The sequence below is a fragment of the Barbatula barbatula genome, assembly GCF_947034865.1.
Source record: "Barbatula barbatula genome assembly, chromosome: 24".
Taxonomy (NCBI): domain Eukaryota; kingdom Metazoa; phylum Chordata; class Actinopteri; order Cypriniformes; family Nemacheilidae; genus Barbatula; species Barbatula barbatula.
Window position 1 is genome coordinate 18,367,985 of NC_136787.1, and position 19,056 is coordinate 18,387,040.

At 40.7% G+C, this 19,056-nt stretch overlaps 1 protein-coding gene across 1 annotated transcript in view; it reads right to left on the reverse strand.

Annotated features, from left to right (window-relative positions):
- Positions 1 to 19,056, reverse strand: part of unc5cb (unc-5 netrin receptor Cb) — a 104,064-nt gene that overhangs the window by 15,316 nt on the left and 69,692 nt on the right. Inside the window, exons 4-7 of the mRNA XM_079448899.1 lie at positions 14,378 to 14,481; positions 3,897 to 4,077; positions 2,266 to 2,433; positions 1,021 to 1,185 (exon numbers count right to left, since the gene is read on the reverse strand). Of these exons, the coding sequence (XP_079305025.1) occupies positions 1,021 to 1,185; positions 2,266 to 2,433; positions 3,897 to 4,077; positions 14,378 to 14,481 (618 nt within the window). The remainder of the gene's footprint in view (positions 1 to 1,020; positions 1,186 to 2,265; positions 2,434 to 3,896; positions 4,078 to 14,377; positions 14,482 to 19,056) is intronic.

Consider the following 19,056-nt stretch of genomic DNA (forward strand, 5'->3'; position numbering starts at 1 on the left):
TCTGAGACTCGTCTGATCAATACTGTGGGTTCATACTCGGTGGACATTTACATGCCGATGCTGAAATGAAACCGGTCATTTGTTTGCTGATTATCATTAAGGATGTTTCATTCAATCTGCTCTGCTTCCCCTTGGCGGACGTTTCATTTTCATGACCTAATCAAAATTAATACAAAAGTCGATGTTCGTTATACCAAACAGATCTGTGACCGAGACGCTTCTCCTTTAACAAACACATTTATCACAGAGAAAACCCTTCGCTTTAGCATTTCACAATCAGTAATGTGTGTGTTTGCAGTGTCAGAGAGAAAAAGGGAGAAACAGAAAAAAGAGAGTGAGAAATAGAGATAGAAATAGAGAAAGCCAGGACGGGAAGAGGAAGAGAGGATCAGTAAACAGATAAACTAGCAGAAAGCTTCCTTCAGAAGGAGGCGATGGAGAGACCCGAGCGTCTCTGGCCTGTCCAGCCTCTGCATGAAGCGTTTCACTCGACGGAGGACTCGACACACGAAAACCTATTCTGTGGAAAAACTCTCCGTCCAAACCGCAGCTGGAATAGATTTCATTTTTCCCCACAGCTGCTAGAGTGAAAACTATCATTATTTATTTACTGACCGTCATGTCCTTCAAACCTGTTTGCTGATATGATTCTGAAGAATCTCTTTTCACACAACAACAGTTCATAGTGACCACAGCTGTCGATCTCCAGAAGGGATCAAAGGAAAACTCATTTAAAATCTGATTCGTTGATGTCAACATTCGGTTGGATGCTTGCTTGGTTCTGGCGTTTCCAGAGCTGACTTAAGTCGAAGTACCCATTAGGTACTGTTGTTTTATACTGTATGGGGCTTGCTGTTGTTGGTTAATATTAACTGTTGTTAATCATTTTCTTTTCCAGTAAAACTCTTTAAAATAAGAAACTGCAGCTGTGGTCGAATTGCTTAGTAAATTGTATGCAAAAGCATACTGTACAAATGCAGTGAGGGACACATGTTATTGTGGTGAAGAGGTGGTGCTCACTTTGCATACAGAGCCCATCCGTACAATTCTTGGACTGGAGAACGGTTCCCTCGCAGTCCTTGCCCCCGTTTTTAGGTGCGGGCACGCTGCACTCTCTGCGTCTCCAGTGGGTGCATTCCGTACCGCACGTGGACCATTTACTCCACTCGGTCCACAGGCCGTCCACTGAAACATACAACAAAACACTCACAGAACAGATCCACAGACACCTGCCGACATGGTCAAACACATGCGCAGAACCAACTGCAGACATGCACAGATTTCACTGACACGTACACTCCTGTCGCACAAGGTTTTTCACGATACTTAATATAACAAACTTATCCGGTGAGTAACAAAGAGCTAGGAATGCTATTATTCGCGTTTAGTGAAAACACAGCATTAGATTAATCATTCGTATTTGTATTTAAAAAGTTATATTGGGGCAATTCCAGCGTTATGGATGTGACATTCTGTGTTATGGACGTGACATAAAAATGCTCGGAGCATGTATTTGTTACGAATATTTAACCATCTTGTATATATTTCACGAGACCCTGGTTGGTAGTCTAAACATCAGAAAATGTCAGTTTATGAACAAGTTTTCTATTTTTAAAAGGCACATAAACATGCGTTACGGATGTGACAAGAAAAAAGGACACGTTTTTGGGAGACTTTGAATTTCTGTGAATTAACATGCACAACAAATAGAGAAGAGAAGACTCTTCATAAAACATAAAATAGTACCATGAAAAAACCTTTTTCATGGTAAGGTTGACATTTTCAGGGAATTGCACATTTATAAATAAATCCTTTTTTAGTCTCTTTTTGCATTTAAACCTGTAAATGAATCTTTTAGATTTTCAACTCCATCTGTGACATGTAAAGTTTATTCCTTCATTTTGAATGGTGCAGTTTCTCATTTACTAATCAAATCTGTGAAACTAAGCATGTCCAATTCCTTTCTAGTAAAGGGCAGATCTTCTCCTTCCGTTTAGGCACACGAGACGCTCTCTGGAACAAACTCAAATCATGCTGGAGACTACGGATCATCAGCTTTCATCAATCCCGCTCCACAGCAAAAGGACAAAATAAACATTAAAAAAATTTTCAATGTAATACAAACTGTAACGACACAAAGTAATACGTTTGACAAACTGCAAAATCATCTCACCAGTGCTGAAGTGGACACGGGTCACCCTGACCTCTAATAAAACACCACGGCTAAAGCAAGCACTAAAGCATCATGTTTATAAAGTGTCGTACCCGGGCACAGGGGGTTGCAGACCAGTTTCTGGATGGCTTGACCCTCACAGATTGCTCCCCCATTCAAGGGCGCCGGGTTGGTACAGCTTCTGGTCCTCTTCTGATAGCCCCGCCCACAGCGACTCGAACAAACCGACCATTCTGTCCATGTAGACCAGCCTCCATTCACTACACGGGAAGAAACAGAAGATCATGTGTGAGTACATCGACATGAACGTCTGCCAAGAAACAGACAGAATTCTTATTTTTGGGTAATGCAGCCATATAAGAGAGTATCTGTCCTGATGGAGATTTACTGGACTGATCTTCTCTTTTACCAGGAGCTTATTAGACCACTTCTGTGTCTCTATTACGTCTGAGCCTCTCTCTCTCATGTGCGTGATACAGGCTCTCTGGAGGATAGATTGTGGTGTATTTCTTCCAAGCATCAAAGACCTTCTCTGGGAACGCTGTCCTCCCAGACCGCGTTCAGGCCTGAATAAGAAGACGAGGAATTGTGACCTCATGTCTCCATAAATCCATCACAGAATTCAGTTTTCACTGAACACGGTGGATGTTCCTCTGTGATGGTTCTTCCCTGCTGTTGTGGACAGTAAGACAAGTCTACTGACAACGAAAGAGAGAGACTAATGGCACAGACTGAACAAGCTGAACCCCGGTGACATCATCAGCACTGCAGGCCCAGAAGTATCTCTAAATCTACCTTCTGCTAAACAATTAAAGATAGATAGATGAGAAAGAAGCAGTCAAGCACCGCACACGTTCACTTCCAATTTAAGCAAAACAGGTAGACATGCGGTCGCTGGTGTATTTCAACACAAGTATTGTCTTTTCAGCGGTCACGCTCCAGCGGGTCGCACTATTACCCCTTCAACCAATCGCAGACCCTTTTACAGAGCCAATCGTTTGTTTTCTGGGACCGGAGAGCAGATGTAATTGCATTGGCTTTAAAATGAGAAAGATGGAGCAGTCGATTTATTACAGCATGGGAAAAGAAAACATCTGCTTTCCGCCTTCAAACCGATCTGGGAATTCATCCGGAGGGAAACCGGGAAGCGTTTGCAGCAGGTGGTTCGCGTTCACTTGTTGAAGTGTTTGTGAAAGAGTCGTCTTTTAAAAGAGGGTAGCGGCAGACGCCGGGACGCGACTTCACAGCGCATCAGACTCGTGGAAGCGCAGCGCCGGGTTGCGGGGAACATTTACACCATGTTATTCTTTTAACGCTCAAAGAAACGTTTGAAAGCAGGAGGGTTTTCAGCCTCTCTGTTCTTAAAGGGAACATTTTCCAAGCTCAAGGGAAATGCACGGCGAACTTAAATAGTCTTCAGAAGGGAAGTATTCCGATACACAAAATGAAGCTACAAAAACTGTTCTTAAAAGTGTTTTTGTGGCACGGAGAGAAGCTACACTGGTACTCTGGCGAGTCTCTGATCTTACGCTAGAGGTTCTGATCAGACCTGTTGGCCCGACGCCATCAAAATTAAATACTTAATTTCATATAGACGCAAGGCAGGTGAAAGCTCAGAAGAGGACAAACCCAGAAAAGAGCTGATATGGAAGAGAAGGATTTTGAATAACTTGTAAAGCTTTATGATTCAATGATATGCTTTGACATGCAGAACAGGACTCACCGTAAACTATGACGGTCGCTGTGGTGCTCCGCCTCTTGGCCACGATGTTCTTAGCCACGCAGGTGTAGTTGGCAGTGTCGGACAGACGGGCCTGTTTGATGATCAGGTTATGGTCGATGGTGATGTAAAAGTTTCGGTCATCCGCCGGGTCAATAACCTCCTCGTTTTTCAGCCATTCAACCTACGAAAACACAAACGGAATTGAGAAGTGAGAACACATTTTCCTCTGAAATTGCAATGACGTCTAATAACCATCTATGAAAGGAGCTGATCTTTTTCTTTGGACCTTTGACCTTGTACTATGATTTTCCGGTTTATAAATGGTAAAGGTATTGAGCGCCAGAGGTCACATCACGAGACCGAGAGTTTTTTATTTGACAGTGAATCATGCAGATCGTTCACTCCGAGACAGAACAACAGACTCTGTCCAGTCAAACTGATGCTTTCATTTCACTGTTCTCTCTCGAGGGCACTTGGGCCTCTGAGATGAGCCGTGGTGGACGGGGCTCATATGGGGAATCAACATATTTATAGACTTCAACAAGCATTTTATCGGCATCTAGTGGTGAGGTTGCGAATGCCAACAAATGGCTCACTCCACCACTCCCTTTGGAAGAACTACAGACTAGTGCTTCGAAAGGACAAGACTAAGTCCTCTCACACTTTTTTTGCTTCTCTGCCGAAGGAGATAACGTATTTGCAAAGCACGTTCTGTAAGGAGGTTTGTCCGTTTAGGTCTACTATAGAAACAACATGGCAAATTCCATGCATAGGGGTGTATGTAGGTAGAAATAGCTCATTCTAATGTGATAAAAAACATAACGCTTCATTCTGTAAGGTCTATACACGTCTGAAGATATTGTTATGCATATTATATTTCATTTTTTTGTCAATAGATCCTCCAAAATATTACACACTGGACCTTCAAGGTCGGGCTTCTTTAGACTCTCTTGAAACAGGAGCCATGCTAAAACACGTCTTAGCAACAATTGAAACATATCAAAACAGTTGCTACTGTACATAAACTAGAAAATGGCTTTTCTTTTGGCATCCATTAGGAAATGAACGATGAATTACTTCCCATAATTTGATTTACTTTGCCTCTAAAAATAGCGTGATAGATTCCTACTCTCATTAGTTGGCTCGTCTGCAGATAAAGACGAAGTATTGCATATGATGTGCAATTTTCATTTTCATCATCTTCCATTATTGTTTATTAATATTTAATCACTCGTGTGGAGGTTAGGGCAGAGCGGTCACACTGGCATATGCAGACATATCCAATAACCCTGCAGCGCTCTGTCGTCCATCGAACCGACCCAGAGCGGTCCAGAGACAAATGCAAAGCTGCTTTGTGACATGGTGCGAATGATATTGAATTGAATTGACGTGGTTTTATCATACGATCCTGCCATGTAATCATGAAAATGGCACCGTTTAGAGGAATGCAGAAGAGAAAGGAAATCAATGAGGATTACCCAGAAATCCACTGGCCGCAAGGCTCGCCACAGTGATTATATGCCGCCCTCAAATTACTAAAGCAAACAGACAAACTAAACTGAAGCAGGAACGCTCAGATGGGCAAGAACTGAACAGTGTGTGTGTGTGTGTCAGCTGTGTGATGGTAGGATGCTGATTGGCGCTAACATTCCCTGCTGCGGCCCTGATGCTGTTATATTCCTGCCGCAGGCCCCTGAGGGCCACCTAGTTTGGGCATCTGTTAGTCTTGTGAGATGGGCCTCCAATTTGAGTTATTGTCTTCTTGGGCGGCAGAGAACAATCCCAACGCCAAACACGATCTGCTTGCTCCTGACGGGAAGCGAGGGGCTGAAGCGCGGTAGAGGAACGAGGCTGTTACCAGGAAACAAGAGAATAAAGCAGACAGATATTAGGTTTCCTAAAGTGATTTTTCACTCCGTCCATTTAGAGTTTCGAGTGCTCGGGCATCATGGGAGAAACTAGAACAGACAAAAGCGTGACGCAGGGGCTGCTGTGAACTCAGGCATTTCAATAAGAGTAAAGACAAAAGAAACGCAGGTGATGACTTTCCTTTTTAATAAGCAGTGCGTAAAAGTCTCACAGAAGTCAAGTGTTTCACAGAATGAACCGACAACTTGAAAAGGAAATGAACGAGCAGCCTGACATGTGAAGTTGGCACAACTGTGCGGAAAAAGGCACATATTCAGATACAGTACTGTGCCGGCTCCTAACAAAGTTTTACTCAGTAATTTGTCACCGCTTGAGAATACTTTGTCAAAAAAATCCATTTTTTTACTTTCGCCTTACCTTACCGATTGAACAATAAACTTATAATAATAATAATCTATAAATTGATGTGTCATATACGATTTCACTTTCAATGTCATTTGACTTTAGCCCACGTAATGATAAGCATGAAAAGTAAGACGTTTTATGTTTGGAGCACAGACAGGAAGTCAGATGCATGCGCTCTGATTAGCAGTAACTCCTGCGCTCATATTCATGAAGGAAATTAATACAAGTGGTCATTATACAAATAGGCAGAAGCATTAGGAGCCAATTATTGTTTGTGGCTCCATCAAGAGAAGCTGACATCAATTTAATTTGAAGCAGCTGTGTGTGTGTGTGTGTGTGTGTGTATGTGTGATGGTGAGATGTCTCTATGCGATTGAACGTGGTGATGAAGGAAAAACCTGCATTAATATTTAATGGTGCAGAGTAATTGCTTTAAATGACGGCGGTCTTTAAATAATCTTCCGTTTGATCCGAACAGGATTCACCGCACCAGGCGCGTTCCCACTCCAGAAGAATCCAGTGTCAATGCGAGTTCAATGTAAAGACCCGTTCATTTTTCCCCGCCTGGATTCGGACCATAACGTTGCAGCGATGCTTTCAAGATGAAAGGCCGCAAAACCAAGAAAGGAGCATTAACATATTTCTGCCCCCAAATTCGCAAGCAAAAATGCAAATGCAATCTCTCGCAGCTTTTCTGAATGATTCGAATGTCAAAAGCATTACGTTAATTGGGAACTATTTAAGAAAAAAAAAAACTTTGCCACTGCACAAACACATTCTCCGGCAAAATAGTGAAACAACACATCAGTGGCATTATAATTATTTCATGTGAGAGAGAAGAGAAGAAGGGTTTCTGTACATACTGAAAGCCAAACAAGTTCTCTTTTAAAGTGTTCTCCGCCTTTTCTGGGAAAATATTCCAGTCTGCAGTGGAAAAGAAAAATCAAAATCACCACCAGCAAATGCCAAACCACAGGAAAAGTGGTCGAAAACTCTTGCAGGTGATTAATGTGTGTTTTTATATCTGGAGATGAGGAAATTGCCTGTAGACCAGCAGCAGGTAAAATCATCTGTCCACACACGTCCTTATTATAAATGATTATTATGACCTCCTGTGGACGGAGGTCTCGTCTCTAGACCTCACCTGAGTGCATTCATATGTTTACCAACTCAAATTCAAGAAATACACAACTTCTGCAAGCATTTATAGCATGTCATGAATATCAATATTACAAATGTTGATAGCTTCAGGATCTGATCGAAGAATGACAAGACAGACATGCAGGACCAGAGCTGTATTATCCGGTAAACAATGAGAAATGTTTCAGTGATGTCTCCGTTTCTTTCTGGGTTTGTGTCGTGGGTTCATTAATATTGCAGATTGTTTGTAATGAATGCACTAATTTGGAAAAAAAACACATTCCCTTTAGACGCGCACTATAACAAACCTCAAAACTGAAGCTAATAAGAGACAGCACAAGTCAACAAATGACAGAAATAACTGCTGAAGCTCACAGGCATCTTTCGATAGAAGTTGTGTTCTCCCGTCAGTAATGAGAGCTTTTCAATGTCTCTATTCCTACTGCCAGACAGCACAGACATGAAAAGAAGATTTCTGACAAAGTCTCTCGCTTCTGAGATGCTTCCCTCGGGATAAGACTGGCAATGTCTCTCACAATACACCACATTATAAACGCATTGATTGATACAGTCGAATCTGGATTGGATTTGTTTTTATTATTGCATTTTTGTCTAGAAAATGATCCTCGAATGAAACACGAACTCTATTAAGTCTCATGAATGTTCTCTGGTTTGTCTTTGACGGATCGGTTTGACTTTGCTCAAGGTCAAAGACCTCTGACCACATGCATCTCTTTTTCTGTCGCCAGACTTTCCCAGCTCATCCACCCACATACACACAAATGACTTGTTTCTGCTACACACCAACATATTTCTGCTAACACACCAACTAGCGAATTGCAAATATTTATAGTGCAAAACTGGAACGCTTGCATAACCTTTTCTCAATATCTCTTCTTGGCATCAAACTTCATCCAAAAATTCATCACGTAGCTCAACGTGTAACACAAACAGCATCTGTCCACATTTCCCGTCATTGGACGTTTCAGAGCATCATAAACATTCTTCTAAACATCTCCTTGTGTGTTCCAGAAACTCTGGTCTGGGACCACATGACGGGAGTAAACAGTGACAGATTTTTGAAGTGAGGAATAATAGACGAGAAGCCCATTAGACTGGCTTTCATATCCACCGAAGATAGTTTCAAATCCTCTCGCATCTCCTTGGTTAAGTCTTTTTAAAAGCACCGTGGGCCTTCGCCGTGTGGCGCTCTGTGACTCCACGGGACCACGGCTCGCCAAGCAACTGCCTGAATGAAAGCTGCGATGTCATGGCGACGGCATCGGCGGCTCTCAGGCGCACGGTCACCTCTGAACTCTGTCTTTATCTGAACGAGCTGACAAGTGCCTTTGAGAATCCGCAGAAAAGAAAAGACCAAAGGAAACACTGAGGACTTTCAGAGCCCAGATTTAAGTCTATTTTATGAGTTTCCAAAGACGGCCGACTTAAAAGGTTCATGAAAAAGACTGCCACCCGCTGGTGTCCTAGACTCTTTAAAGAAAATTTAAATGACGTGTTCATACAGAGAAACGTATTATGACCGTCTCACAATTGCCTTAGTTTATACTCAGATCAAGAGCAGGGTGATGTATTGTATATGCATTAAAACATTACATGACATTATATCAAAATTAAATGAATTATTTGTTTTTGTCATTATCGTGGTTTCTCTACAAAAAAAACACGAACATATTTTTTTTTTAAATAGATTGTTAAACCATTGTTAATTTTAACTAGAGGATCAAAATACATATTGCATACAATGTGAAAGGGAATAAACGGATAGTGATTCTTCGATCATTCCTGTATTTTCAAACCTGAATGACTTTCGTCTGCAGAACACGAAAGAAGATATTTTGAAGAATGTTGATAACCAAACAACATCAGCTCCCATTAACTTCCATTGTATGGACACAAAATCCACATTTGAGTCCCACAAAAGAAAGCGTCGGAATGACATGAGGGTGAATAAATGAAGACCGATTTTTATTTTTATCTTTGGGGTGAACTATCCCTTTAAAAAATACATTTCCTCTACTCTGAACCCTGATTAAGTAAATAAGATGTAGAAGCCCATTATAGTGACAAATAACTTATATCTACTAAGTGTAGTGCATTACAAATGCGCAGAGAATGAAAACATATGTGAATAACTCAAATGGGTCTCAGCTTTGAGTGAAGTGCACTAATGCAGTCACGTCACGTGACTCCATTTGGATTACCCAACTGCTCTTCTATTCTCCAAAGCACTCGCAGTATTTCAGAGTCCTTCACTCGGCGCGCCAAGATAAATGTCTGCAGCGTGTTTGCTTAGCACAAGTTTGCGTCAGCTGGCACGATCTGCGCTGTGTTAGATAAGACCGCTTCATCCGCCCGGGCTTTGCGAGGGTTCGAGGCGAGTCATAAAGGCTGGGGATTCATCTGTCGAGAACAGAAGCTGCCCCAGACGTAAACTTCCTGGAACAGTTTAAAAGTTTGCAGCTCACCAGAGCCATGACTTCAGTCCAACTGGTTTCAGTGTCTTTCCAAAATGTTGACAAGTAATGAATGATGTGATTACCGTGCTAATATCCACAGTAATTCAGGTGCAAAGCCGTGTTTCACGAGCAACAAACAACTCAAACATTTGCATTGCAAGCAGCGGCACACCGCATTTTTTCTCACCGAGTTTTCACACAGGTGAGAAAACTCAAACAATGCCGTCTCTTAACTGAAAGCAGTTATGATAATGTCTTTCTCTCTCGTGCGGTCCTAGCCGTGTTTTTGATTAAATTAGCAAATAACATCCACCTACGAGTCATTGTGTAACATCAATCAGCTGAGCGAACAGTTACGTTCAACCCCAATAATGTAAAAAGACAAAGAACCGGTTGCTAATCTCAGATTATCAGGATTGTATGTATAATCATTCTTCATTTTCCAGGACTTTATTTGAGATAAAACTGCTTATTCGAAACATGTACTGTACAGTAGAATTCTTACATTTATGACGGTTCGTTCAATAAATCTGGGCGAAAAGAAAACGTCTCACTCTAAATAACACATTAAGCTGACGCGTTTGAACGACCCAGGATAGCAATGGGCGACAACAGCCTAATGCAGGTACACTATCAGATTGTTTCTTCTTTTGTGGCGAGCGGATGACAAACCCGACGGATCAAAGGAGCGCTCATCACATTCTCTCTCACACACTTCCATCTGCTCGCGTGAGATAGCAGAGATTTTCCTCTTTAATAGAACGATCGCTGCATATTTCCATACAAGCACAGCCACAAGCCAACTGTGATCCGTTCTGAAACGTCATGAAAACGACTGTGAAAGTCTGAGATAGCGTGTTTTCTGTGGCACACCACCAGTAGCAGCACGGCAAATATAAACATAATCATATATAGAAATTAGGGCTGTCAACGTTAACGTGTTGCAAAAGTGATAATTATTTCAGTTTAACGCATTAAAAATATTTTATGTCGTCAGTGCAATGTGTATCATATATTTGAAAATAAGTAGTGTATGTTTAATTTCACTATACGTGTGCGATTAATCAGATTTAATCGCATGAAACGGGTTCGATTAATCACGATTAATATATATATATATATATATATCATTCCCCTGCAAAAACACACAAACACACGACAAGTAGCAAGACATGAAAAAGATGAGACAGGGCAGAGAGCTGGCAGTGTTGTTCTTTCACTTACGAACAGTTAATCAGTGTAATGGAAGTGCTTCTGTAGAGGTGAGGTAAGAACAAGCGTCGTCTGGCTGTCAGTCCTGATCCACAAACACACCTTGCCTTACCGCCGCTTAGACTGATGTGTACTGATGCGCTGTCTGTACTGGCTAACCTCTGCTCCGCCTCCCTCTGCGCTCGCCCTGGCCTGAGATCAGACCTGGCTGATACATGCTTACTCCTGCCAGCACGACGACAGATGCGGAGGGGCAACGTGCCACACACACCTCCCGTAATGCACCTCTGCTCATCCGCCTGACTATAACTTGTGAATAGAACGCAACAGATGACACATTTGCATTTAACCCCATTGTATTCTAAATTAGGATTTAAAAATATTCTGTCAATATTCAGTCTTAAGCAAGCGGGAAACTTTTTAATGAACTCACAGGACTAAAAAGAAAATAATAAAAATTATTGTTTTATCTCTTGTACAATCAACAGCCCCGTGTTGCCAGCTCTAATTACCCAGAATGCCATTCTGTTGTGCAGCAAATGTGCAGGATGTCATTAACAGCAGTGTTTATCGATACCCGTGGGCGTGTGTTTACTGTCTCTCAGAGAAAAATACTTCTTGGTGCACCTCTTCTGAACTGTCACTTCATTTCTGACCTTTTACTCATGATTGACTTCAGTATAAGCAGAGACAGACAGAAACAGACACAATGTTAATGGACAGGTGACATTAACTATGAACCGTAACTTTACGATACACATTATCTTTCACAACAAAAATTGACCATGATTTTATGACTATTTGACTTTGGTCGTATCACAGTAGTTTAACCGAGATATATGTCGTCAAACAATGGTTATACAAATGTTAATCAATCCCTTGCAAAACATGGCAAATGCACTTTTACTATAGAGTATGAGAAACTGACGTCACGCCCTATTTAGCATGTTGCAGTGGCGCCGCCATCTTGGGAGGTCAATCTCCACTGATATTATTGGTTAGATGTGTACCGTTACTTGTTTTGTTTTATATATGGAGAAATCGAAAATGAAAGACACATGGGCTTTTCCTGAACGACTCTGCGTAATGCTACTGCAGTTCTTAACACAGCAAGATTAGATTAGATTCGATTAGATTCAACTTTAATGTCATTAAACATATACAAGTACAGTGTAACGAAATGTAGTTTAGGTCTAACCAGAAGACCGACCTACCATAGTTATATTTCCTAATCAAACAAGAAAAACAACAAACTGTGCATTGAACGCACCAGCAGCCATCCTCCCAAGATGGCGCAACATTCAACACAGGTGATGTAACATCACATACTCTATAATAAAACCATGCTTCGTTTTGACTACTTAAGTAGCTGTAAAAGTAATAACAGGAAAGGAGTATGTCAAAAAGCCAAATGACCTGCTTTAAACAACCTGTTACTACATTAGTTAAACCGTAGAAAGTGTAATGAATGTCCCAATATATAAAGTCATGAAAAATATCTGAATAGTGGCACGTTATTGCATCGGCTCTAATTGTGTTTGGGAGAAAAAGCATCACTGCACAAACAAATGGCAAAAAGAGAAAATAACTTCAACAAAACATGCCAAGCCAAGTAAGCCACGCCATCTGTGATGTACAATTTTCTCCAACACAAATTACTTTTAATGCGGGAGTGAGACGCGCAGTCTATCTGCTGCCAAACACAGTTGTGTGGGGATACAGGTCCCACGTCTTTAAAGCAGAAATTGCTCCCCAGGCTTGTGCAAACAGCTCCCTTCAGATTACAGCCCATTTGTTCCGTCAGCATTTTCACCTGCAATAAATGCGTCAGAGTTCTGGTCACTTAACTCGTGTTTTCCAGGTCAAGCGTGGGTCCTTTCAGAGCAGAATCAAAGGAAACGCTTTCTCTTGAGATCCCCAAGCTCCAATCAACTTCCTCCCTGGAGACATTTCTCCAATCTGACCCGGAACACACATTTACTTCTCAGTTTGCTTAAGTCAAGTCAAGTCAAGTCAAGTTTATTTATGTAGCGCTTTTTACAATTTTCATTGTTACAAAGCAGCTGTACAAGAAAACATTGACTATAAGCAAAACAAATATGGTTATGCAAGTTAGAACAAAGGTCAAATATCAGACAGATTATAAATTCATATATTATAAGCAGTGTTTTTAAATAAAACTATATTTAATAAAATTCTATTAAGTTTATTAATAGAAATTACTAAATTAAATTTATACACGGTCATTCAAATGGATTTCAATTAGACTTCTGGTGTTTGATGACAAAACCATCATTATTACTATTGCTCACAATTATCTGAACACGTCAGAATAACCTAGTAACCACCCTAGCAACGCCCCAAAACACCTTAGCAACCACATCTAGATCGAGATCATCAAAACTCAGTTTAAGACATTGTTGAGATCTCTTCTGAGACTTTTCTCAGAATAAAAAGGACAAACGAGTGTTTCTTGCATCTCATAAAATTGTAATCAATGGTTTTAATTGTTGTGAACATTCATACTGGTTTCCTCGACCCAAACAAGAAATAAACAACTTCAGCCGCGGAAAGGCCAAGTGGACATTCTCAGATCTTAAAAAAGCATTTGATAACAGGCTGAACTTCCTGGAATACACAAACCTACATTTGAAAAGCGTAGCCAAACGCTGCTTATCTGCACACGGCCAAATGTTCAAACTTCTCCGCAAGAGCCCTGCAGCTCCACGCCAGCGGTTTCTCCTATTAAAAGCCTTTGTTGATCATTCTGACATAGACGCACATTCATACTTGTCCTCAAACATCAGCGGCCGTTATTTAAATAAGCCCACGCCCCCCGATTAAAGGCTCAGTATAACTCATCCACAGTTTTCTGGGACAGACGGCGTGCTAAACGTAGTCTTAAGTTAATGGTGGTCGTCATAACACATGTTTAAGATGATTAAGAGGCAGAGAAAAATGCAGCCCGAGGCATTCACCTCCTTCACAATCCGTCCATTCAGTAAGTTAAGCCGCCCGGAGGATGTTTGTCTGACGGTGATATGAGGCTACTCTACTTTCTTTACCATTGTAAACACGGACGTTTAGGGAAAAAAAACGCTTCGAGAAAATCCTTTACTGCCACCATCTATTAATCCTGTTTAGCTCCAACTTTCTGCTGTTATTAGGACGAGTTTGTGTGACAGCCACAATCGATGTCACAATCAATGCAGCCCGTGTAGCTAAACACGAATTAACTGGTGGCCACTGAGGTAAATGTTTCTCAATAAAGTCTGACATTTCATTGAGGTGATCGAGTTATCTTCACACCAACCGCAGAGGAGTTCAGACGAACACACGTATTTCTATATAAATCTGATCAACGGAGAGAGTTCCTACGTCAGCTGCAGGTATTCCTTCAGGTGGGCGGCACTGCAGAAGCACTTCCTGTTCCAGTGACACTTCCTTTCCCAGCGGCTCCTGATCGAACGTCTTCCTGAGATCTACAAACACAGAGAAATTAGAAAAAACAAGAAATATTTAGCTGTCTGCAACAATCAAATCTCATGATACAATGATCTAGATAAACAACATGAGTCTCAAAATGCGTCTGCGCTGCGATTGGATGCTCGTCAGGTCAAGCAAGCATGAAAAAGTTGTGCGATGATTTCATATAAACTACACAACTTTTACACAAGTAATATGTGTGATTATTTGCAAAGCACTGCAATTTCAAATGAAAATGTAAACTTTTTTATCTTAAACTTAAAAATTAAAATGATACGATTCTAAAATATATCTTTATTCAATAAATGATGAACAATAAATACAAATATAATCCTGGTAGTGTTTTTGGTTAGGTCAGCATGGGAAACACATAGACTTGGCAACCAAATGATGAAAAAATATGCAGAACATAATTGTTTTTTTTAATGTTTTAATGAAAGATATAAGTGACACATTAGCTGCTTCTTAAAAGAATAGTTTCATCCCTAAACCCAACAGAAATCAGAAATCTCCTCACAGCTTCTCTCACACCTTACAGAAACCTGTTGGAATACTGATCAGCACACCTCGCCATGCCTTCTGGCTCCTCGGGTACATATTTGACTTGGAGCCTGAATAAAGTATGACGGGGATGAGGACAGTGTGGCAGCACATGCTGATGGCTGGTATTTTGGGGGATGTGTAATGAGTTTTATGCTTGGCGCTGCATATTAATGCGATTAAGCGGCGGCGACTTTTACACAAGACATTTAACAGCACCAGTCATGTTTTTCAAGGCATACTGAAGTTTTCTAGGCCAGCTTCATTCAGATCTAAGCAAGCGATTATATTTTCAAGACAATATTTTCAGATTATTTCTGTCAGGGTCATTTACTCCATGAATTGATGATGGGAAAATACTGTCATGGTGACAAATGGTTACGGTCTCGAGTGATAGAAACACCACACACACATTTGGTTTATGTGATGATTATAGAGTCCCAGAGCAATTACCTCATTCTTAACTGACGCTGCGTCTTAAAACCTAGCGAGCTGTCTATCTAGTCAGCTTTTGCGTGTGACAATGATCCAGCAGTGGCCAAAAGTGATGTCCAACCCTTTATTCAAACATATTTTAACAAAAGGTTAATAAAAAGATAGACTGAATATATGCTTTGTTTTGATATTCGTATGCATTTTGTGTAGAGACGCGCAATAAATTAGAGGCCATATCGGTATCAGCCGATAAACGGTCATTTTTAATGTTATCGTATAAGCCGTTAATAAAATTTAGGCCGATATATTATAGACGATAAATTATTTTCTCCGGTTAAACGTCTTCAGCTGTACGCTGCTCACAATTAAAATACAGTACAGTTCTGTCTTTCTGTCATGATCATCATTCAATTACTGCCTTTTGTTTCAGTCTTAGGGAATGTTATATTAATATCTAGATACTGAATATCGGCCAATATATCGGTTATCGGCTTACAATTTTAAAGAGCCATAGGTTATCGTCATCGTCCCAAATGCACATATTGGTGCATTGCAAATTGTTTTTGCACTTGAGATAAACCCCGTCATCTCTGTTATGCAATATCATGCGTTTAGTCAAATAATTCTTGTCATATTTCAATGGTTTAATCTAACTTGAGGTAGCCTTCAAAGCAAAATCGCTTTTGGCCACTATTGTACCTCCCCAAAATCTGATTGTGTCACTCAATGTACAGTACATGTCATAATAATACAGATCACTTTTTCAGAAAAGTGGCCCCCCATAGTGCAGGTTCAATATGAGACCCTCGGGAAGGCGGGACATCAGAACTGACAGCATCTAGAGGCCGACGGTGCTGTCAGTCAGTCAAACGGGTATTTGTATTGGCTGAGGGCTGCTGCTGACAGTGATAGATGATTCAGACTCTTGCGCTCTCCTCTGGGTGCTCTCCGTCTCACTCACTACACCTCCATCTCTCTTCGTCCACGGAGGTCCGCAGAGAAAGAGAATTGGAGAGATTTCACGTGCCGCTCTAATAAAAATCCAATATATCTCTGTGTTTCCCACGCTGGAAGTGAGAGTCAGGAGAGAGAGCGTCACGCTTCAGAAGACTGCAGCTTCATTAGATGTATATTGTGTTTTGCTGGGAGGGGGAAGAGATGGTAATAACGTGGCTACTGAGATCAGAAGAAGGCGTGTCAATGTGACATTAGTAGCGGATAGCAGGAAGGCCCAGACAGGGCTAAATAATAATGTCAAACATTTATTGAATGAAATTAAATGTCAAACACTGGAAAATAGCAAAATATATACTATATTGCAATTGCAAATGTGCTATTTATATATGTCTTGCTTGCAGGCTAACTAACCAAACCTACAAATGAAGAACTTCTGTTAAAACATTAAGGTCTTGTGACTACAGCCACCAAAATAAAAGTACACTTTATTTAGGTACACTTCTTTAGTGTTCTTGAAGGGCTTTGTTGTCACACATTAATTTTGTATCATATTATTTAGTTTTATGTACTTCCATTTATGGTGTCTGAAAATAGCACAGTTGAGTACACTTAGGCCATGTTTACACGATGAAAAACGCAAACGTTTTTCTTTTGCGTTTTTTAAAAGTTTCATGTACACACGACAATGCTATCAAAACAATCTGCGTTTACGCAGATCCGCAAAAATGACTAAAACGCTGCATTACGCATGCCACGCCAGTAGTTGGCGACATCACTTTGTAGAGAAAAAGTACCGGAGGGTATTTTGGACGCAGGACCACTGATTGATTTCCGACCTCAATTACTTCATATGGGATTTTGAACTTTTATTTTAGAAAATAAATTTGTAAAAAATTGTTCACTGGTCACTGTTCTGCACCAAACAAACAATTAAGAACAACAGCGAAATGGCTGCCAACTTCTGCGGTCATGTCTAGAACATTGAGAGGGTCACAAATCACAGAAACTAACCGGTGAACATCGAAACCTTCACATTTCTCCATAAAGGTCACAGCTGACAGGAGATCCAGACTGCAGGAATACAGCACACACACACATCCGTAACTCACCCCAGCAGGAGTATCAGTGAGATATCCTGCAGTAGTCTGGGACTTCAGGATCTCTGGGACACAGTATCTGATCTGTGCTCGAGACGTTCAGCGATGGTCACAGCTGACCGCTGGCGCTTAACTCTCAACAGAATGACACGGCAACCAAAACCGGTGACAGCTGGTTAAAAGAAGTTTTAGCTTATGCACAGAGGAGCGCCGAATTGGAGGTTTGTGATACCGTGAGTGATCTGACTGTTCTCTATGATCCGTGTCAGAAAATGTTACCGTTACTGTTCAATTTTACAGCAGCAATAAAAAGATCAAAAGCATTGGCTACAGCGCATGTGGAGCATCGGGGCATCTAGCACAGCCGTTCGGTGACCTCCAGCAATCTGTTTGTGTGAAGGAGGCGTGCAGCTCATGCCGTGAGACTGCAGAAGACGAAATTCAATGTGGACCTGAGGCTGAGAATCAAACATCTAAACAAACACGAATCAAAGATGTTCTTGTTAAAGTTAATCCTGTGATAATAAGATAAAAGGTTCCATACACCTCTTTGATCTGTAGGACTACATGTTATATACATTTGTTTTCCAAGTAAAAGATTTTCTTATACAGTACTGAATAACCAAATATTTTCAGTATACGGAGCTTCAAAAAATACAATCAAAACAAGTTCATGAAATGTTTTTCAAATGGGTAGGCTACTCTGTAAATATAAGTTATTTCTATACACAAAGCTGCTATTCACATTTTGTGGAAACATGAAGGCGTCATCTAAAATGATTTATTAAATGCAAAGAGAAATGGCACGACTAAAGGAAAATTGTTCAATCTAGGCTGATCTCAGGTCCTTCAAGATCTCTTTTATGATGAGTGTCCAAATAATAATGAGAAGATTTTCATTGAACACAATGTGTCTCCTACGCTGCATAGAGAGACACAGTGGATGGTGTGGGTGGCGCTGGAGTTTGTGGGTTTGTCACCCTGTCTGAGCCAGAGACAGGAAGTTGCCCGATGGGTGTCCAGATACACAACGACACAAGGTCAACCAGACAGAATGCCAAGAGGAAACACACACATACACAGTCCGTCTGCTCATACAAGGTATTGTTAGAAATAATGCCACCTTATTTTATTATATCAGAAGTGTAACGATTGATTTCAAATACATCAATGTCACATTACATCAAAGTATTGAAAGAGATTTAGAAGATGTTTTATGAGTACATTTTTCCTCAATGACAAAACCACAATCCACGTCCACACACTCGCGAACACACAAGGTCTTGTGTGTCTTTCTGACAAGCGTTTCATATGAAATATTCACAATGTGCAAAAGAAATGTGTGATTTCACTGGTAATATAAAATAAAGCAACACTGTGAACATTATGATTATTTAAAATGACAGTTTACTTGGTCATTAAGTTTCCTAAATAGTGTGATTAAATGAGTTTTATGATCTTTCCTGGCTCGTGAAAGCCCGAGAGCGATAATATTTTGATTTAATCCTCAACAGACTGACCTTCTTCGGCCAAAGTTGGAAA